At 36.3% G+C, this 23,311-nt stretch overlaps 2 protein-coding genes across 3 annotated transcripts in view; one reads left to right on the top strand and one right to left on the bottom strand.

The window, feature by feature from the left end:
* ago3b (argonaute RISC catalytic component 3b) overlaps positions 1-6,515 on the top strand; it is a 29,131-nt gene extending 22,616 nt beyond the window's left edge. For both annotated transcript variants that reach the window (XM_051671152.1, XM_051671151.1), the window contains exon 19: positions 2,650-6,515. In XM_051671152.1, coding sequence (XP_051527112.1) covers positions 2,650-2,758 — 109 coding nt within the window. In that variant the 3' untranslated portion in view covers positions 2,759-6,515. The remainder of the gene's footprint in view (positions 1-2,649) is intronic.
* Positions 6,516-8,849: 2,334 nt separating this feature from the next.
* Positions 8,850-22,922, bottom strand: slc9a3.1 (solute carrier family 9 member A3, tandem duplicate 1). The gene is made up of 17 exons (XM_051670707.1): positions 22,493-22,922; positions 20,157-20,459; positions 19,001-19,161; positions 18,809-18,887; positions 17,719-17,896; positions 15,316-15,536; positions 14,982-15,184; positions 14,784-14,873; positions 14,507-14,577; positions 14,273-14,402; positions 13,703-13,866; positions 11,036-11,153; positions 10,729-10,896; positions 10,599-10,647; positions 10,362-10,433; positions 9,984-10,242; positions 8,850-9,383 (listed from the first exon to the last, which is right to left on the bottom strand). Exons 1-17 carry the CDS (start codon positions 22,719-22,721, stop codon positions 9,380-9,382), a joined length of 2,499 nt encoding a protein of 832 aa, XP_051526667.1. The 5' UTR covers positions 22,722-22,922; the 3' UTR covers positions 8,850-9,379.
* Between the last annotated feature and the right edge of the window lie 389 nt (positions 22,923-23,311).

Genomic DNA, 23,311 nt, shown 5'->3' with positions numbered 1-23,311 from the left:
TGTATTTGAGGCTGCAGACACCAATCTGGACGAGCTCACAGATACTGTGACATCATAAATCAGTTTCTGTGAGGATGTGTGCATTCCTACTAGGACTTATTTAACATACAACAATGACAAACCGTGATTTACAGCAGAGCTCAGGCAGCTTCGTCAGGCAAAAGAGGATGCTTATAGAGGGGGGGATAAAGTATTGTACAGTCAGGCCAGGAACACACTGAATAAAGAAATCAGAGTGGTTAAAAGAAGCTATTCTGATAAGCTGAAAAACAAGTTTTCAGCTAATGACCCTGCATCAGTGTGGAGTGGCCTGAAACAACTTACTAACTACTGGACTCCTACCCCCAACACTGTAGTGGACCAACAACTGGCTGATGACCTGAATGTCTTCTACTGTAGATTTGAAAGGCCCAATCTCATACCCCACACTCACTCTGACCTTCACTTCACACAAACATCTACGCCTCTTGCAACCCCCCTCCTGCTACTCAACCTGCTCTTAAGATCTGTGAAGAGGAGGTGTGCCGTGTCTTTTCGAAAATAAAAGACAAGGAAAGCACAGGGCCCAGACGGTGTTTCACTCACTTGTCTAAAATCCTGTGGTAACCAGCTGGCCCCCATCTTTACATTGATCTTCAGTGGATCACTGGTGCAGTGTGAAGTCCCATGCTGCTTCAAAAACACTCAATCTTCATTCCTGTCCCAAAGAAACCCAAAATCAAAGGACTTAATGACTACAGACCCATCGCTCTGACATCTGTGGTCATGAAATCATTTGAGAGACTGGTGTTGGCCCACCTGAAGAAAATCACTGGACCCTTTCTTGATCCCCTTCAATTTGCTTATCGAGCAAACAGGTCTGTGGATGATGCAGTCAACATGGGATTGCATCATATCCTGCAACATTTGGACAGACCAGGGACATATGCAAGGATCATTTTTGTGGAGTTCAGTTCAGTTTTCAACACCACCATCCCAGCTATTCTCCAGACTAAATTACACCAACTCTCTGTTCCCACGTTTATCTGTCAGTGGATTTCCAGCTTTCTGACGGACAGGCAGCAGCTAGTGAGACAGGGGAAATTCACTTCCAGCACATGTATAATCAGCACTGGTGCCCCCCAGGGATGTGTGCTCTCCCCACTACTCTTCTCCCTGTATAAAAATGACTGCACTGCCTAGGACCCCTCTGTCAAGCTCCTGAAGTTTGCAGACGACATACTGTCATGACAATGAGTCTGTATACAGAAGGGAGGTTGAACGGCTGGCTCACTGGTGTAGTCAAAACAACCTCGAGCTGAACACACTCAAAACGGTGGAGATGATTGTGGACTTTAGGAGGTACACCCCAACACTGTCCCCCCTCACCATTCTAAACAGCACTGTGGCAGCAGTGGAGTCATTCAGGTTCCTGGGCACTACCATCTCACAGAACCTGAAGTGGGAGACCCACATTGACTCCATTGTGAAAAAAGGCCCAGCGGAGGTTGTACTTCCTTCACCAGTTGAGAAAGTTCAACCTTCCACAGGCACTGCTGATACAGTTCTAACCAGCAGTCACTCGAGTCTGTCCTCTGCACTTCAGTAACTGTCTGGTTTTGTGCAGCTACGAAATCAGATATCAGAAGACTACAAAGGACAGTTCGGACTGCTGAGTGGATTATTGGTTGCCCCCTGCCCTTAAATTATATATATATATATATATATATATTAGTCCTATTATGTATTTCCATATATGCTTTATTTTCTATTCACTTTTATTTTTATTCTGTATTTTTATTATTATCTCTGTATTGTTTGGACACTGGAAGCTTCTGTCACCAAGACAAATTTCTTGTATGTGTAAGCATACTTGACAATAAAGCTGATTCTGAAGATATGGATTTAACCACTGGAGTCTTATGGATTACTTTTATGCTGCTTTTGTATGCCTTTTGGACCTTCAAAGTTCTGGCCAGCATTCACTTGCATTGTATGGACCTACAGAGCTGAGAAATTCTTCTTGAAATCTTTGTGTTGTGCAGAAGAAAGTAAGTCATAATACACATCTGGGATGGCATGAGAGTGAGTAAATGAGATAATTTTTGGGTAAACTATACCTTTAAGTCACACCACAACAATTTGCTAGTCTTGCTTTTTGCTTGTTGTAGTGGCATTAAAGGGAAGGCAATTCTTATTATGGGGGAAATTTATTGAACAAAAATTTGTATGTGGGGGTATTTGGGAAACCTTTTCAGAAACGGTAAAAGATGCAAAAGGCATGTAGAAATATAATGTACTATACTAGTTCATCATCATCATAAAATCATGAAGATACACCAAACATACACAATTCTTTTTTAATGACATTTTATTAACCTTAACATAGTGAACTTTGCCAGCTACCTAGAAACAAATGAATTACCTTGGCATTGGCAAATTGACAATTGTGAGTTGCCATGTACTAAAGCCATTCCACCAGCACAATTAAGCATGGTTAGCTAACCATGCTTAAGTGGAAATGTTACTGGAACCGGTCCTCAACGTGTTCAGAACCGTTTGGCCTGATGGTGGAAAAGCTGCTTTTGTGTATACTTGAATCTTCTTGATATATGTCAGGTATAATATAATGGGGTAAATATAAGGCAAATTTTTTTCTCCTTTTTACAGTGCGGAGGGCAGCCATGTGTCAGGCCAGAGTAATGGGCGAGACCCCCAGTCCTTGGCCAAAGCCGTGCAGATCCACCACGACACTCTGCGGACCATGTACTTTGCTTAACCCCGCCTCCTTGTACCTGTCAGTCACCTGTCATCATGCACTTAACTGAGGAGGGCTTCTCCCAACCACAGGCTGCTACAGATAACCAAATTTAACCGAACTTACTGGAGGAAATAGCACTGTTATGCAATAGAAAAATAGCCAATCTTTCCACTGCTGCTTTTGCTTACTGATTTACTGTTTAATTGTTTTAATAATGCAGATTTAGCAGCTATACCATTATTTATTAGATTTGTAGATCAACTGTTAATTTTGCGTTTTTAGGTCACAAAACCAAGTGTAAAGGTTTGCTTGATCAACTCGTACTGGATCAGCCAATGAGGCAGTGTTATTTGTTTAGGACAGTGGCGATCATGTAGATTCCTCCAGCAGAGTTTAGTTTCAACCTTGATTACAAATGAACCAAGTCATCAAGATCTCACGTTTTCAAATGAAAATTACATGTAGATGTGTTTAGAGCAGAGTTGTAGGAAGGTAGCACCTCTGGTTTAGGATTTAGATTTGTTTTAGGTCTGGTGAAGATTGCTGTTGGAGGAATGCCACTAGAGGGCAGTGCAAAGTTTTGCTATTATGAGTTGACATCTTGGGTTTTCAACTGTTGCTGTATGTGCTTTTAAACATTTCTTCCTGGAATGTTTTACCATTTTGTTCCAGCTGCTCAGAATCCACATCTGTGGAATTCAGAATACATCTTGGGTTACTTTTTTTTTAACAAAGGATTCTTATTGAAGCTCAACTTTTATTCCAATTTCAGATTTTTTCATATGATTATACTCCGTATACCTCTGTGATACATACATTTTCTGGTTCACGCACTGCATGGAAAATGCTTCGCCTACCAATTAACTTTTTTCCAAGCTGTTCCTCTTGGATTTCTCCTTGGCTCACTCATTAAGCAGGGGTGTTGATTAGCTAAGGGCTGCGGTATCACTGAAAGGGATACTTCGAACTTGAGTGACAGTCAGGATTTGGTAAAAAGTTTCTATGTAGTCAACATGTTTATGTATGTGCGTTGAATGCCCATTGCCTCATTCTTCTGGTGTGCACTTATAGCACAAGCTTTTGAGTCTGTCGGAGCATGACCACAACATACTTCATGGTTATGTGTTCGCATATAATTCCACCCAAGCTACTCGGTTGCCTACGTTATCCTTTAATATTAACTTTACAGCTGTTGGACATTTCATATTTGGCATACATTTATGTTCTTTGAGGTTATTTATGAGTTTGCTTTTAACATTGTCAATAGTGCGTCTGTAAATTAACTATTTAACTTATCAGTTTTTCTATTTTTTATTTCTCATTTTAGCCCTGTGACCTGACAAACGCTGTCCCAGAAGCCTTTTAGTACAATAAGCCAATTATTGAAGGCTGTTTTAGACTTTCATTGTACAATGCAAACCATACTTTTAGTGAATGCTTTAATTTTAAACAGTCTTTGTTATGTGTGGCATTTGTAAGAGAACTTGAACGCCATGGGTGTGGATTGGAAGGTTTTATTGAAATGGATTGGCAAGCCAATTGGTGTGTTTAAAGGCTGTTGTGAGGGCTGAGATAGTGGGTTACATAGTTAGGTTGAGTTTACAGAAGAGATGGTAAATCTCTATGTCTTATGCGGAAGACGCGACTTGCTATCAAGAGATTTAAAACAAGCTATTCGTATAAAGTCAATTGAGACAAAGTGCCTATTTTATAGGAAATATCCCTCAAATTCAATTCTGTTGAGGTACATTATAAATATATATTTAAAGTAACTTCATGTTGTGTATGATATTTAGCTATTAAAAGATATTTATAAGATATTTAGCTATTAAAACTGTTAAGGTCTTTATTCTTTATTTGAATTAACTAATGTAGAACTGACAAAACTAAGTCCTGGGTCATTTTTTCCTCTTCTTTCTTTCAAACTTTCTTTCATACATACATACTTTTGATCTTTCTTTCCAACTTTCTTTAGAGCAAACCTTTCGAATGAATGTTCTTTTGAATAAACTTTTTTCTTTCTTTCTTAATCACCATTGCTTTCCAGTGTTTTCTGAAGGTTCTTTCTTTCAGTCTTCTTTCAAATGAACCTTCTTTCAAACTAACCTTTTTTCGATTTAAAAAAAAAAAAAAAACATAATTTTTTTTTTTACTTCTATCAATCTTTCTTTTTAGCTTTTCTTTCCCTTCTATTTCACAGCCCCTGTGTATTCAGCTGCATTCCACACAGACCAAACCAGCGTGCCTCAAAAAACAGGGGTAGCAGGGAGTAAAGGCATTTGAATTGTAGTAGGGTGGGTGGAGGTTTATATTTGTTAACTCTGTGACCTCTGGCACCCTTTCACATCGCCCTTACAGTAAATGGCACTGTGGACTTTCTGCCCTATAGCCACAAATAGGTGTTGACCAGTGTAGCTGCTATTGTGCATACCACTTAAACACCTGCTTTTCTATTTGGAGAGAAACCAAGAGAGATTCTGTGAGAAATTACTGACAAATATATTGCTGCACTTAACTGATTTATACAAAGTCTCAGATTGGGTGAAATGCCCAAGGTGCTAAGTGATGTGGTGCTGTAATTTGGGGGATCTTCACCACAATAATCTCTATCTATTGTGCATTTCCTGCTAAACCTTGTCAAATTTTAGATTTTTTTTCCCCTTTTAGGTCATTCAGTTAGCTCGCTAATTTTTGAAAATTCACTTTCATTTTCTAAATTATTTGAAAATTTTGGAAGCATATAAAGGAACAGTTTTATTTCAGCAAATTTACAAATATTACTTAAGGGACAGACCTCCCCAAAATTAAAATTGTTGTCATTTAGTCACCCTAGTGTTGTTTGAAACCCATATTACTTCCTTCCATGGAGCACAAAAGATGATACTTAATATTGAGGACTGACAGTTCCCATTCACTTTCATTATACAGAAAAAAAGAGCAACTTCAACACTGCTCAAAATTTCTCTTGTGTGCCATAGAAGAAGAAAAAAGTAATGCGGGTTTTGAACAAAATAAGGGTGAATAAACAACAACAGAATTTACATTTTTGGTTGAACTAACACTTTAGTCTTAGATTCAAACATTTAGAAGTTTTTAATTTAAATGTTTTAATGAATAGCAGATAAACTGAAATTCACCAACAACGAAAAAATCCTTGCGATTATGTCGAATGGTTTCAGTGCTCTCTTTCTTTGTTTCAGTGTGTTTAAGAACTGTTACTTCTCTGCCGCAACCAGCATTTGAATTCACTTAAATTAAGTGTTAAATAGAACCTGCACCCATGCATGTTAAGCTGTAGGTGTTGTGTGCTTAAATCTTTCGATGACAGCTTATACAGCCTTCTGAAGCTGCCACAGAATAAGTTGCTATAAAGGCCTGTAGGTGGGGCATTGCATGTAGGGGTGGGTCTAACCTGGTTGATGGGTGTGGCTTAAACAGCACCTCCCTTAAACCGTGACATGACACACACTTCACCCCCTGGCTTAAAGCTGGACCATGGATACCTTCACTTATAGCATTTTTAATTCAGAGCAGAAGTATATTTGTATATTTTTAAATAATGGAACTGCATAATGCACATCAGTTATTTTTGCTAACAAAGTCAATGAGAGATTAAGCAAAAGATGATAATAGTGATGCTAATCATGATAGGGACTAATATAAAGTAGGCTAATATGCAATAGACTATTGACTAAATTCGTCTCATCTTGTTTTTCAAAAGTAAGTTGTCTCTGCATTGTCCCATGGTATTAAAAAAAAAAAAAAAAAAAAAAAAGGTCTACAAAGAGATGAACCTTCAGTCATTTCATTCTAGTTCTTTATTTCTTTTAACTTAAACATGTAGGTACCACCTCAGACATTTCCATTTAAGTGAAAGGGATAGTTCACCCAAAAATGAATTTTTTGGGGGTGAACTATGACTGTGAATGGTGACTGAGACTGTCAGTCTCTAACATTCTACCTAACATCTCTTTGTGTGTGTGTGTGTGTGTTCCACGGAATAAAAAAGTCATACAGGTTTGGAAAAACATGAGGTTGAGTAAATGATGAAAGAATTTTCACTTTTAGGGGAGAGATTCACACATAAGCACATTTGAAAATGTCTGTAGGTTACTAACCCCTTTGAACTTATCGTTGTGTTGGTGTCTGAACTAAAGTGATGAAAGTTTATGCTGCCCAACTGTTTTATTCAAGCCTGGGGTATTTGCTGCTTGTCTTTATTGCTTTGACTTTGTTAAGGTGAAGGTTCATCTTTAGGGCAGACTAGTTAGTGGAATGTGCCTTTTCTGATGGTGCTGTTCTCAGACAAAATAAAAGACATTTTAAGGGCCCAGCAAGCCTATATTTAAGTTTGTATAAACTGATATTATATACTGTATAATGTGTGTTTCAGAGTGTTAAAATGTATGTGTGGGTGTGATTGTGTCTCTTTATTCGCCAAGAAAACAAAAAATCACAGCGCTTGCCAGTTACATGGTCTCTGGACCAAACCTTCAACAAGGTTTTTTTTTTTTTTTTTTTTTAAGAATTTGGCACTGCATAACTAACAGATCAAGCACTGACCAGGAAGGCTACTGTATAAAGCCTGGGAATGTCAGTTATATCCCAAACCTTTTGTTGTTGTTTTCATATTTTATTTTATTTTTTTATTTTTTTTTTTTTTCATTTCCTACAGTCAGTGTCAAATCTGTGTTCTCTGTATGTAATGAAATAGCAATAACTTAATTGTTAACATCACAAATACAGTATTTGGCCTGAATTTCAGTTCTGGACACCTTTATATCAACTGGTTTGTTTCTAGCCAGGAACAAACAAACCTGATCCAACTGTTACATTTATTAATGTGGTAAATTTATTTGGGATATATCAGCAATGTCGCAAAAATTATTTGCAGAATCTCAAAGGAGCTATTGATCATTGGCATAGATTGCTAAATTATGACATCGGTATACAGTATGTGATTAAATACAGTTCATTATTAGCAACTAATCAAACATCTTGTTTGTAAAGAGTACAATCAGGAGTAACAGTGTCCAGATTGATCAAACTATGTAAGCTTCTTAACTTGAAGGAACTTCATAGAATTTAGCACTCTTTCCATTGTGATGTAACACACTTTCAATGCTTTGGCGTAATGGTTTAGTTACTGTGTGCTGAAATAACAATATTAATTAACTTATAATACAACTGTCTTGTTTTAGAAATATATTTGATTCTTTTGTTTTATTTCTACCCTTCTAATTGTGGTCCCTTCTTTTTATTTGGTTGTTCTATTTAATTGTCAATATTTTAATAAATGTATGTTTGCAAACTTTGATGGATATGTTTTTCAACTGTTTTGTCTGGACGAAAATGATGCATATGAATAAATATTGAATATACATTCAGTATGTTTTGTTTAGTTGTGGTAAGGGTTGACTTTGGTAAATTATCATTTACTGTTCACCTTATTGTAAATTTACTTCTCAAGTTATTGTACTATATACACTCACTTAACACTTTATTAGGAACACTATGGTACTAATAAAGTGCCCGATGTCTTCCGCTGTTGTAGCTCATCCGCCTCAAGGTTTGACCGTGGCGAGCTGTGCATTCTGAGATGTTATTCTACTCTCTACAATTGTACAGTGGTTCTCTGAGTTACTGTAGCATTTCTGTAACCACAAACCAGTTTGGCCATTCTCCGTTGACCTCTCATCAACAAGGCATTTCCATCCGCAGAACTGTTTCTGTTGTGCATGAAAATTCCTGGAGATCAGCAGAAATACTCAAAACAGCCCATCTGCCATCAAACATCATGCCACGGTTAAAATCACTGAGATCGCGTTTTTTAACGCACCATTCTGATGGTTGATGTGAACATTAACTGAAGCTCCTGACCCGTATCTGCATGATTTAATTCATTGTACTGCTGCCACACGATTGGCTGATTAGATAATCGCATGAATAAGTAAGAGGTGTACAGGTGTTCCTAATAAAGTGTTCAGTGAGTGTAGTATAATTTGTTAACAAGGAATGATTCAGATTAACATCCTTTTGTACATCAAAGTACAGATGCTGAAAAGTGTAGTGAATATGGTAAAACTTGACAGATTATATAAGTAGAAAATTGATTTATCATTTATTAATCCCATGATGGAAAATACATGATGCCATAATATTTAGAGAAACCACCTCCATATGGACAGAGATCAAAAACATGATTTGAATACCAGGATACAACAGATTTAAAATATACTGCACATTTTTGACTGATCATTCCATGCTCAAAAATATTTTAAACAATTCACAGCACACTTTGAAAAGGAAGGTGCATCACTTGCATAGTACCTGATTTTCTTTTTTTAAATACACTCAGTTAGTACTGTTAAGTACCTTTCGTTACTTTTAGAATGGTTTAAATGGATTCAAAAAGTTGCCGGAAACATTCTATTGGGATTTTGGTCTTGTCAGTTCACTGGTGTCTTGCAGATTCTGTGGGATTCACACAGCAAATCTCCAGTTCCATCTCATTTTTTATATTTTGTAATGGACTAAAATCTGGGGACTCTACAGGCATTGTTATGTCTTTGGAACCAGCTTGATATGTGCTTTCTGTCATGCAGCATTATCATCCTGAAGTATCAATTCATGGACTCGTCACCTGTAATCATAAATATGTGCACATAGTCAGCAACATATATACTTTGGTATGTTGTGCCATTCAAATAATGCTTAAATTAAATTAAGGGATCTGATGTGCCATTCCCTGTGAACTACATGGGCAAAAGTAAGTGGACACCCCCTTCTAATTAATGATTTTGGCTGGGTGGAAGAACTTAATTGGCATGCACAAAGCCCAGACCTTAACCCCGTTGAACACTTTAGGGAAGATTTAGAATGCTGACTGCATGCCAGGCCCCATTGGCTAACATCAGTGGCTTACCAAACTGATGTTTGAGTCTGAATGAGAGCAAATACCTGCAGCCATGTTACAGCATCTATTGTAAAGTCTTTCCAGAAGATTAATGCCCATGGTTTTGAAATTAAATGCTCAACAAGCACATGTTGGTGTAATGTTTGGGTGCCCACTGCCCACATACTTCTGGCCATATACAGTAGTTTATTGTTATTTTCCAGCGAAGGCTGGTCTAGTCTTGCTAATTAAGATAGTTAAGCAGCCAAGTGGGATACCAGTACACAAGCAGGGTACTTATCAGTTAATTTCAGGTTAATGTTAATGAACTGGAGGATGTGTAGTTACATTTCTGCATTGTCTCTTTGAGGCTGTTCCTCATGCACATTCAGAGTTAAAGACGCATCAGCCATAAGGAAAGAGTCTATAGAACTGTTGCTGATCCTCATCGGTGCAAGACGCCGTAGCCTGTTGGGCGTCATTGGCAAGCGTCCCTGTGCCCTTTGGGAAGGTGCAACAGCCATGTCTGTCTCGGGCTCCATTAGCCAGGGTGGGCTTTGTGTGGGAGTGCCCATATCTGGCATGTATGCTGGATTCTCTATGCCTGCTTCAATGGGGGAAGCACACACATACCTTAAACTTACACATATACAAATGTTAGTGTTTGTGCTATTGGATAGAATTGCTCTTTATGTACAAAAAGATGTTTCAGACCACTTTGCTTACCTCCCACTATATATGTGTCACTTGTGAAATGACCATTCGTGACACTACTCTCACTACCAACAGCACAGTCAACTAAAAACACAAAATTGAGAATGATGCTTAGTCGAAGAGAATTATGAATAGACAGACAACTGTGGATGGATGGATGGATGGATGCATGCATGGATGGATGGATGGACAGATGGATGAATGGATGTAAGGAAGGAAGGATGGACGGACAGACAGACAGATAGATACCTTCATCTCCATTTGGATAGTCTCTACCATCTGGGAGTCCATTAGACATCTGAAAATATGGATAAATAGATAAATGTAACATTACAGTTGATTGGTTCAGGGTAAAGGGAAGATCATAAATATCTAATACCTTATGTGTTTGCTCCTTGCTGTGCTTGATTTTTTTGGCACGGTTGACACCCATTTTAGCAGATTTGAATGACTCAAGGCGGCCCCTCATGGTCCTCTGGAAGATCTCCTGCACTTCATCCTCACTTTGGTTGATGCCAAATTGACAGCGACTGTATTTGTGACGGTGCTGCAGGGAAAATGGAGGAAAATTGATTGATCGGGTGGAACTGTATTATGTGCACATGTAATCAAGGGAAACGTGTTTGTGGATCAATTGAGAAATATAGTATGTACATGTGTATGTGTGTGTGCAGGCCAATTCATACATGCTTTCTGCTCCTGTATAAGTGCTGCTGTAGAAGATGATGGGCATTGAAGTCATCAACCAATTTTTTAAGGTCTTGCCCATGGATGTCCAGGGATACTGATGGGACACTGTCTTTTCTAATTTGCAAGAGACCAAAAATCTTAATTACTGCCACATTTCAACATATTGAGATTTATTTATCTAATGTCAACTTTCTGGGCAGTGCAATCATAGCACTGTCAGTTCATCCAAACCTATTCATAAATTAGATTCTTTGTCCTATATGTAACTATAGCAAGATCTCTGTCTAGACAGCAATTATTTCTCCCTTTTTATTATTAATAACTGCTAACTTTAAGAAAAACTCTACGCTAGTCTGATATTAAATTGATAGGAGGCATCTAGTTTAAATGTCATATTTCAATAGTGTCTCAAAAAATAAAAAGTGTTTCCTCTGCTTCTGGTCATTTCGAGTACTTTTAACAAGACTTAAAAGGATATTTCACCCAAAAATAAAAATTCTCTCATCATTTACTCATGCCATCTAAGAGATGTGTATGACTTTTTTTCTTCTGCTGAACACAAATGAATATTTTTAGGAGAAAAATCTCAGCTCTGTAAGTCCATACAATGCAGGTAGTGATCAGGCCTCTGAAGCTCCAAAAAGGAGATAAAGTCAGCATAAATGTAATCCATATGACTCCAGTGGTTTAATCAATGTCTTCTGAAGCAATCCAGTTGGTTTTGTGTCAGAACAGACCAAAATACAGTATAACTCCTTTTTCATTGTACTTCTTGACAACAGTCTCTAGGCACAAACATGATTTCAAGCTCGATTACACTTCCTTGTGCTTGACAGCACTAGATGGCGCTTTAGGAAGTGTAATCGAGCTTGAAATCACAATCACATTACATTGTGGTCTGTTCTCACCCAAAACCAACTGGATCGCTTCAGAAGATATTGATTAAACCACTGGAGTCTGACGGATAATGTTTATGCTGACTTTATTTCCTTTTTTGGGCTTCAAAGGCCTGATCACCATTCACTTTCATTGAATGGACCTACAGAGCTGAGATATTCTTCTAAAAATCGTTGTTTGTGTTCTGCAGAAGAAAGAAAGTTATACACATCTGGGATGGCATGAGGGTGAGTAAATTATGAGAGAATTTTCATTTTTAGGTGAACTATTCCTTTATTAATTATTATTATTAACTAAGGCTATTAGTTATTCACTCCCTTTTCCACGCTCCGCTCTTCCGAATTTTGTCATCAAACTTCCTGTCTGTATTAATGCTACTAAGAGTCGTTAAAAATGGATTAAGTGTGGGAGCACAGAAAGTTTTTTTTCTACCAAGAGTTGACGGTGTGAGTCTACAACACCCCTTTACTACGTGAAAATACAAGTGAAGTGTTTTTTCTGTCACTCTAAATGTTCGTTTTTTTCTTACACCCAAAGAGGTCAATTGGACCTGGCAGATCACATTTAGACAGTTATGAGGCACCGCACTTTTTCATAATACAAGCATTTAATTGTTATATGTGTAATTCTGCTTAATTTTTAGGTTTCAACTTGTTAATAATCTGTGTCAAAATGTGTAGTTGATATGAAATTTCCAACAGTGACAGCTCATATTATTACACATGCAAGTTCAACATTAAAGAAAATTACAATTGTACTTTTTAAAATTAGTCACCCTAAATTTTTTAGAGGCTTAAATATGATAAAATTGTTGTAAACGGAATATAAAATAAAAACAAACACTTTCAACGTGTGTATGTATTAATTATGTAGTTGCACCCCTTCCCCGGTTTAACGCTCAAAAAATCTGCTTTCTTTAACTACTATAACGCAATGGGTGAATAACATGAGAAGATGGTCAGAGGTGTCTTATGCGATATTTTTAATGACTTTGTGTTATCTCTTGGAGTTTAATGAGCAAAGAGGCACATCAGCACGTCCACAGCTTAAAGGTAGGATCTTGTGTATTTATGAATAAAATACTCTTGTTTTAAAAACTCCCTGCTCTGCTTCAAGTTGTTATGACATCATCTGAACACTTTAAAATACTCATGATAGTTTATGACAACCCTATAACCCATAAATCCACTTCGCTAGCCATTTACACTTGGACATCAACACCATAGATATCTATTTAGAACCACTAGAACGGAAGTTCCGATACAACATTTTCAAGATGGCTGCGCGCTAGTTTCTCTGGCGCATAAGGTAAACAACAGCTGGCTCTTAAATATGTGGTATTAGAATACTACAAATAAAATGTCCCGACTACCTGATAGATATCACTGAAACATGTGTACTGAGAAATCACGCCTGTCTCAGCAACAGTCCTGCTGTAAACAAATAAATAAGTGGCCGGCCCGCGTTTTTGCAGCATAGCAGAAAAGCTCTCCCCTCATTTATAATTTTGCGCGTTCTGTATTGCTGACTTCGGGTTGGCTGACATGTGTTTGGAGGGCGGGACTTTGGAGAGAGCATAGCTGAAGCAAGTAAACCTGCTGAAATCGCTTACAGCACTTTCAGTCAGGTATAGAGTATATTCAAGCAAAACGTTATTTACAATAAGTAAGTTTCAAGTTTACAATGATTATTCTCCCAAACAAATTCTGAAGAGTAAGCAACTGTGGTGAACTTTGTTTTAGACATACTGTATTCAGTGCACTTACACAATGGAGGTTACTGAAATATTTTCAGTCCCAAACTCGTAATTGGACATATCGACCATTATATCAGGCATCAAATGCTGATATTTCGAGCCAGACTGCTTTTTGAAATCTACGTTGGCCGATTCATCACTACGAACGAATGCCAGAGAACCTTGGCGTTCACCCTACATAAAAAAAGACAAGTACATTTGTCATCATCTACATTGTCAGTACTCAAGCAACATTATAGAATGTGGATTTGTAAATTGAATTTATAAACCTTTTTTTAAGCAGAAATAAATATGATTATAAATAAATTGATTTGTAAAAAGAAAAAAAAAAAAGGCTACATTCTTGAAAGAATAAGCCTACACTGAATTTAGATCTAAAAGACTACAGTAGTGCATACCTGGATTGGAAACGCTCTAAATTTGCTATGTAATCACTATTTATGTTTGTATCTGGTACTAATTTAAACTTTTGTTAAAGGATAACCTTGCAGTTTGATACAGGCAATTTAAATGCAATTTAAGACAACCAAAAATAATAAATTGCAATATAATGTTGATAGAAGCTAACCCATGCACTCACCTCAGAGACATAATTCATGGCATCATCGAGATTGAGTTTGTGAAAGATACTAAAGAGATAGTCTTTGTTTTTTCTGGCCTTAGGTTTCATCAATAACCAGCTAATATACTTTTCTTCAAATCTGTTCCAGCTGATAGAGAGACCAATGAAAAGATAGGCTGTGTATTATTATATATTCATATTATATTTCTATAAAATAATTTAGTGTATGCACAAAAACAGAGGAATGCACACTTTCTGGTCCACCAGTTGTCTCCTATGCGTCCACAAATGTCCTCCACTGCTGCAAGTATGTGGTCAAATGCCTATAAAGACACCATCAAACATGGTAAAAAAAAATTATATATATATATATATATATATATATATATATATATATATATATATATATATATAAACCTTATTTATTAAGCCATTAGTTTGTAAAAAATCTCTGGTGACTCGTTGTAAAGAGTGTGTAGAGATCCAAGTGTTATAGCTAGAGTGTTATTGTGTCATGAAGGACAGTTACCCTATTGTTCACTTTTTCAACAAGTTTCAAGTCAAAATGAGCTGCCCTTTTGACCTTAAGCCACTGAACCAATGGCTTCATCGTGATTCCCTAAAAAAATGCACATTGAAACTACAAGTTAGGTTGGACATACAGTATAATCCAACTATGTTTGTGTTTCAATATTACGATAAGAGTGACTGAGGAAGGGGTTTGTACCTGAAGAATGACAGTGAAATACACCACAATGAGTGTGGTACTAATCATGAGATTCTTCTCTTTTATCTTGTTCTCATCTAGCATGGCTGCCAATCCATATGCAACTGCTCCTCGCAGGCCACCGTAGCTCATCACAACCTGGTCAATGACATCAATGGGAACCAGTCTAAACTTGTTTAAGATCCAGGTAAGGAAGAAAACACCTGCAACATATTCCACAAGAATATTGTTGTGAAAACACAATGAATAGATGAAGACGTGCAAGTTTTTAAAGGCAATTTTGACGGCAAGCTCTGCATGGCACAACTTTGCTTATGCGTGATCTTTATCTCACCTATGATCCTGTAAATAAAGACAAAGAGGAGGGTGAGGAGGATGAAGCCAGTGTTCCAAACCCATATGTCTTTATCGATTGCTGTTATGCCCAGGAATACGAAGATCATGGTTTCTGAGCCGTTTGCGAGCACTTTCATGGCATGACGAACTGTTGTAACTGATTTCTCATCCATGTTGATGTTCACATATTTCTGGCAGCATATACCACAGAAGGTGATTCTGTGACACAGAAAACCATTGTTGTCTATTAGCTAAATTAAATGCTAGGCTAGGATGCTATTATTGCTATCGACCAGCAGAGGTCGCCTGTTCTAAACAGTAAAAGTTTCACCAAAATGAGTAATAAAACAAGAAAAATTAACTACGAAAACCCCATTTTCCAGTCAAAATGGGAAAGAGTTTTACAGAGTTCATGGGAAAACCCATGTGTTTGGTGTGTTTGGAGATTAAATCTGTCATGATTTATTTAATATTTGTATCACCATTACATCACTGCTCACAAAGAGAAGTATGAGAGAGATACACAGGTGATGCCAGAGCTGTTCACATCACAGATTTAAAAGGTAAAATATATTTTACCACTTGCAGGTAAAGTATCCATTCTCCGTACAGTAAATTCGCTCCCGTGTTTATAATGCCTGGGACATGCGTCGCAGGTAATGAATAAGTGTACACTGCTCCGCACGATCAGTTTTTGTGCTGAGATGTGCAGTCAAGTTGAGCGTGTACCTCCTGTAAATTTAGATATGGCAGTTTTAGCCACAGCAAGTGGGGAAAAACATTAGTGAAGTTTCAGGAATGAAAAAAAAAAAAAAACGGATACTGCATAAAAAATTTTTTACGCATTAAACAGTTATCAATTAATCGTTTAATTTCACAACCATAGTAAAAGTCATGGGAGCAAAACTTTTTACCAAATCAGTAAAGGCATCTTATGCTGTTTTGCTCAGGCTTGCGATAACTGAAAAAGATGTTATCAGAGAGAGAAACTTCCAAGAAATGCGCGATTGCGATGGCCTGTCAGATTGTTGAAAAGTCTTGTGAACACTGAACAGTAAGAAGGTGTTTCACATTGAATCTGATCGCTCCGTGCATGGTGTGGTGCGGAAATGTTTTGTATTTATGCACTGAAATGTTATGTTCTTGTATTCAGTATTGTTATTAATGATAATATTTGGATTTCTGTGATAATATTTGGATTTTTTTTAAATAAGCACCCTTAAACTGTTTGCTGAGGTGGGGTTGAAAATGGGATCCATGTTGGGAATGTGCAGACAATACAAATGAGACATTTATGTTCTTGATAAAATGTAGTATTGTTTGTCAATTGAACATAAATTTGTATGCATACACATGTATGTGTAATATATATATATATTAATATTAGATTTACTAGTAAAACAAAAAAAAAGAAAAATCTTTAAAAGCACATTGCATTAATTGTGCATAGATTACCAACAATAATGAGATAATTGAGTAAGGGGTGAACAATGTGAGAGTGCAAGTTTGTAGTCCGACCCCTTGGTAGAAAGGAGAAAAAATTTAGACTTTCATCACCATCAAAGTTGCCTATCACCTGTGTATATCCTAACTATTTATCCCCTGTGTATATCCTACTATATATCCTTTTTATATATAGTAGTGGCCGCAAAATATTTGGACATTTTTGGACACGTAAGAATGTATAAGTTTTATTTCATTAAATAATGAAATATCAAACAAAGTGGCATCTACAAATAAATTACACTACATGTTTTGAACTTCACTTTTCCATTTTGCATTTACTTTTAACTTGCTGGTCTTAAAGGGATAAGGATTTTTTGATGCGAGTTGTTTGAAGTAGTTTGAGAAGTTCTGAAATGTTTTTTTTTTTTTTTTCAAATTGTAATAGTAATTTTTCACGTTATTAATGTCCTGACTATACATTGTGATCAGTTGAATGTTACTTTGCTGAATAAAATTACCAATTTCTTTCCATAAGAGCAAAATCTGTACATTATTCCAAACTTTTGGCTGCCAGTGTGTGTGTGTGTGTGTGTGTGTGTGTATGTATATATATATATATATATATATATATATATATATATATATATATATATATATATATATATATATATATATATATATATATATATATATATATATATATATATATATATGTATTTATATATATATATATTATTATTATTATTATTATTATTATTATTATTATTTAAATATAAAGTATTTTGCTTGATAAGTGTGCTTGCTCTATATCTTTTTAAAATAAATGTCCCTTGGTTTGATATTTTTTTATATTAAGCAAAGACATTCATTCATTTATAAATGTGTCTACAGTGTCCAAATTCCTTGTGGCACCACTGTATATTAGAAAGTGTTGCATTGTTTAAGAGACTCTTACGATAGTATTGCAGAGAGGGAGAGCATGTCTGCTGTCAGGTAAGCCAGGTAGCCCAACACAAAGACAAAGCCAGCTTCAATGATTTGAATGTTCTTGGTGTATCTGGTCAGCAGGGACAGCAGTATGGCAAACACAACGCCAAGAAATGAGCCTCCAAATGCCACCACAAAAAATGAAGCTAGGAGAACACAAAAGTGAAGGAGAAAAACAAAATAGAACAAAAAGTTGAATATCTGAAAACTTCTAGAGAATGTTCTTGAGTTGATAAAATGAGTTTATATCTGTCATCATTTATGTATTCATTAAGATACAGTGGGAATCAAAAGATTTGAGTCCACATTGAAAATCTCCGATTCTAAATCTAATTTAAACCTTTAAAGTTTTAGGATTTTGAAAAACAAAAAGACATTAGGACGTAAAATAACCAATAAATAGTTACAATTCCATACTATTTCTAAGCATATTTGTGAAATTGACAGTGTGCTCATTTACATGCATGTTCTTACACCAATTATGCTTAATAAGCCAACAACATGTGGCCATGTAAATGCATTAAATGACTTTTCTTGATAGGTGCAAGGTCATAAACGGCTGAACAATAAACGGATCGACATTGGTAGATTTTTGCCCATTACCCCAATTTCACGTTTCATGTAAACATCTTTTCCGGCATTCTTACCAGTTTGTCCAATGTACGCACACATGTATTGTGCGCATGTCTCTCATGTTTTAAATAAGCTGATTTTTGGGAGTTATCAGTGTATTGATATGTAAACAAGCTCAATGTTAACTCCTTTGTGCAAAAGCTCAGTTTTCCTTGCTTCTGTTGAAGCACACAAGATGTTTATCAGATTTTGCACAAACTTGTGGAGTCCATTCCAGCTCGAGTGTGTGTGATAAATCACATACCAAGAAATTCTGAAATTCAAGTTTACTTCAACTTTTCCCTCAAATCTTTATGGTAATAATATAATTTTCAGTGAAAATAGTTTTATTAAATTAGAAAAATGCAAAAAGATACATTTTTCACTTGTGGACTTAAGACTTTTGAACCCCTTTGTATAATAAGAGAGGCATAAAGGGCCCATACAAATGCCCTTGAAAATCTCTGCAGCATCAATCATTGGACCTCCTAGAGAAACGAAGGCATCAAACACATTGTAAAGCACCTATAAGAGAGACAAAGGAAGATTACATAAGTGGAGAGAAAATGTGCTAAAGGTGCTTGACCACAACAAATTGTCACTCAGAGCTTTCGAGGAAATTAATCTCTATTGCTCACCACTGTGACTCCGTCATTGAGCAGTGACTCTCCAAAAACCAGGATAAACAGCACCTCATTTACATGCACTTCCTCAAAAACGGCAATCACCGCCACTGGGTCCACTGCAGCGATTAGACTGCCAAACAACAGGAATTGCAGAAGGCCAATGTCCAGGTTACCTAATGGTCACAGAAATTATCAAATTAATTCAGTTTCAGTGTTACGTCCCTATGTATGTATGATTCACTTATAATGTATTCCTCTTTTATAAGTCGCTTTGGATAAAAGCGTCTGCCAAATGAATAAATGTATGGGTATGCATGCTTGTTTTTTTCCCCCTCTCCGTTTCCCTCTCTTTCACACTCTCTGATTAGGTTGCCGTTATTGGTTCTCTGAGCTGCCAATCTTCGTAACATTTATGGGGGCTCGTCCGGAATATTCAAATAAATATATAACTATCTATATTTTGAAGACCCATGTACTGGAAGGATTATTTTGTGTGTGTCAGTGGTAATTGACATTTTGTTGGTCTAGGGTTGTGTTAGTAGCATGTCTATGTAAGGCAGTGTTATAGTGTGGATTGTGGTCAACAGTGATGGCTCTGTTCAATTTACAAAGCTTTATTAGTAGTCCCTCTGGAACAGATCGATCTGTGTAGGAAGCAGGATCTGTTGTTGATAGCAGAACACTATCACATTCAGGATGGGAAGCAGACTCTTAAGAAAGACATCAAGAGCATAATTCTGCAGAGGTTAGTAGAGCTTAATGTTCTCTCTTTATCTGGAGCTAATGGTGAGGAGATTTTGTCATTTGCCAATCCAACACACACAAAATCAATCCACAATTAAAACATACCGCCAATCAGTTCGTATCAATCAGTTATCATATAGTATATAGTTGATAAGGAGTGTTGAATGTATAATTGCTACTGTAGCAATGCTGACAAGACTATGCCACCATTCACTCTTTTATATTCCACAGGGAATTTTTTTTACAACTTTGGGTTCTATAAATTTATAAAACTATAAAAAAAAGTTTTTGTTTTGCTTCAAGAGGGACTTGGCTATTTGTCTGTAGGCGTGCTCTGTACATGTAAAAGACGCACAATGTACATTTTAATACATGCACATTAACAGAAGAGTGAGAATGCAGAAAATGATGGTATCGGATTTACCCATTGCTCCGGCCTCATAGCAGCCCCAAAGTGAGAGGCCAACGGCAGCTGCATTCCAGCAAGTTCCGATGATGGCATAAACAAGAATGGCTCCCAGGTTGCTGAAAAATAGCTTGTTTGGCATGAAGTAACCTGCATCCAAAATGATCTGAGGCAACAAGTAGTAGAAGAAAGTGGGAGGAAGCAATTTGAAAGTCTGCACATTGTCTGCGCCCCAGACAATGCCTCCCAAGATAAATCCTAGGATGATGAGCATCCCACTCTCTGGGATCACCCTGGTGACATGGTGGTTTATTTCAATCACTGGTAAGAGGAAAACAGGGTGAGAGAGAAAGCCAGGGAGTGAATGCATGGCAATTGTTATTTATGTATTTATTTATTTTAGAAAAATTTATACAAATTCAGTATACTGTTAAAATATGGCGCCATGTTTTAAAGGGATAGTTTTCCCCAAAATTGAAAATTCTGTCATTTACTCAGCTTCATGTTGATCCAAACATGTATGACTTTCTTTGTTCCATTTAAAAGAAGATGTTAGGCAGAATGTTCATTTCAGTCACCAATCACTTTCATTACTTAGAAGAAAGTCATGCGGGTTTGGAACAACATGAGAGTGAGTAAATAATGACAGAATTTTCATTTTTGCTTGAACTATCCCTTTAATCCATGAAACCATATTTTCTGTATTTATTAATATTTTATTTTTTTCTGTCACTACTTTTACAATGTGTTTGATGCTTTGGCAGTGTTGTATTTAAAACAATCATGCTAATGAAATACTTTGAAATTGAAAAATGTGGATGTGGTTAGTAGGAAGTATGTTAATGGTCTGCTGCCTCATCATAACATTATCTTGTTTTTAACAATCATCAACAACCATGGTAATAAAATGGCATTACGTGATTAGAATTAATGAGGCCTGCACAGATAGGAGAAAGTATGTTAAATAAGAATGATGTAAGTATTATATGAGTATATAAATAAACAACAACCACTGCCAAATCTGGTAGAATAGATTTTGTGAGTGTTGCATTTACAGCTACTGTCCAATGGCAAAAGGTTTAAATGAAAAGAAGCGTGTTACATTGGTAGTGATTGTAAAAATTGTTGTTAATTTGTCCAGTTAATATTTTACATTAGTACTAAAGAAAAGGCATGTCAAATTGATCTGGATAACATTGTTTCACAGTTGATTTTTCTTTTTTTATTATTATTATTAAAGCACTGGCACTACCTAGGGTTGAAATTTGATTATACAGGGGTTCATACAGTATGCACAAAGTTTGTGAACTTTGAATATTACATTCACAAGATATGTATGTGTATTAGTCATTATAAGCCACACCCAAGTATTTAGCTCCTATCTGCCAAATGCTTTGACAATGTGAAATCAAGTACACTTTTGTTAAGAGTATTAGATAATATGCCGCAAAATTATTCAAATTGCGCCAACTGCTAAAGACGAGTTTGAAAAAGTAGGTTTGTAATGTAAATAAATAAAAATAAAATAGCTGAATTTTCTCTCAAAGGATGAAAGCTAATTTAAACAAAAAAAAAATAATACTAATTTATTTGAATTTTTTTATGACATAACATTCAAGAAGCTGTTAAAAGCACTTTTTGTTTCTTATTTACTATTGATATTTATTCATTAGGATTTATATTATTTATTATTTCTGTTTTCTCCTCAAGCATCATCCCTCTATCTAATATATGAGAATATTGAGAAAAGGTGAACATTAGAAATGACATTAGTTGCCAGCCTTTTAAAAAAGTTGCAATGTGAAATATAAAAATAAATATTATTTTATGTAAATCCTTGAGCTTCTGCAGGATTGCTTTTGTACTCAATTTGCAATTGTCAGGTTACACCGTATTGTTTCTGCATTTCCTAGTATGAGGTATTCATCAAGGGATCACCTTGCTTTCTCAGAACTGAATGGAAATTCTACCTCTCATTAAAGTATGACATCAGCTTAAGAACAAATTGTTTAATTAATTCATAAGGAATAACGCTGATGTTTTTAACTATATATTTTGTTTTCATACAAACTTTTCTTTGCAGGGTAACTCTCAGTCCATTTTCATAGTCACACTTACAGTAACTGCTTTATACGTTAACATTAGTTTCTACATGCACTAATACGTTATGAAGATTGACAGTTGTGCATGTTAACATTTAGTTGCATAATCAAGCATTATGAACAGACAGTGAACAATGGAATATTTATAAATTAACTTGTAAAAAAATATTGTTCATTGTTAGTTGATACCTAATGCATTAATGTTAACATTGTAAATGTCACCATTTTCACTCTGTAGGTCAAGCTGCCTACCTGATAGTTTTGCCAGGCAAGCCACAAATACCCACACCATAACCAGGTATGGGGTCTGCACATGATGCCATTCGAATGTGACTATCGGAACTCCGGTGAGATTTGGTTTCATTCGATGATGAGGGTCCTCGAACTGGTTTGCATCTGCACTTATTCCTTGGATGAAAGGGTTAACACAACACACCAGAAAAACTGCCCTCAACAGGCATAGGTATGTAGAACTTGGCATTGCGAAGAAGTGATAAAGATGCTTTATAGTATCATTATCAACTCCAGATTGTGTGCACTACTGTTGTTCTTTGCTAAAAGAAATGTGACAAAAGTCCATTAATAAGTGTCCCAATGTGGTCTTTGTGGCTGCCTGTCCTAAAGTGCTGAAAATCCTTGGTGAGACAAAGATTTGTACTTTTAGTATTCCTTTAAATCTACACTTGTTTTCAAAGAGTATCCCTCCCTAAGTCACCTGCAGTCTTTTCATCAATGCTCTCTCAGTCTTTGTGGTCCAGGAGAGAGCAGTGGTGCAATCAGGGCAGTGTAATAAGAGCAGTGATGAAACCACTAGTCAGCCTTTAAACTGTCACACAAAAAATGGGCTGACATCTTACGTCACTGGACTGTTACTCTGTCACGTCTTTGTTGATTACTCTTGCTGCTTCTGTTTAAAAGTTTTCCAACATTAACAAACTGTACCACTGCATTGTTACATTGAATTAGACTGTTTCTTTTAGGCCAAAAATTACCTCTAAATAATACTCCAGTCTCTCTAGATCAAAATGTGAATTACACTGTCAGTTCCCTTTCTGCTCAAATGCAGCATAG

This window comes from Myxocyprinus asiaticus, chromosome 34 (genome assembly GCF_019703515.2).
Source record: "Myxocyprinus asiaticus isolate MX2 ecotype Aquarium Trade chromosome 34, UBuf_Myxa_2, whole genome shotgun sequence".
In the NCBI taxonomy this organism is placed as follows: domain Eukaryota; kingdom Metazoa; phylum Chordata; class Actinopteri; order Cypriniformes; family Catostomidae; genus Myxocyprinus; species Myxocyprinus asiaticus.
Note: the sequence above shows the minus strand (reverse complement) of the source record. Positions and strands in the feature narration are given on the sequence as shown.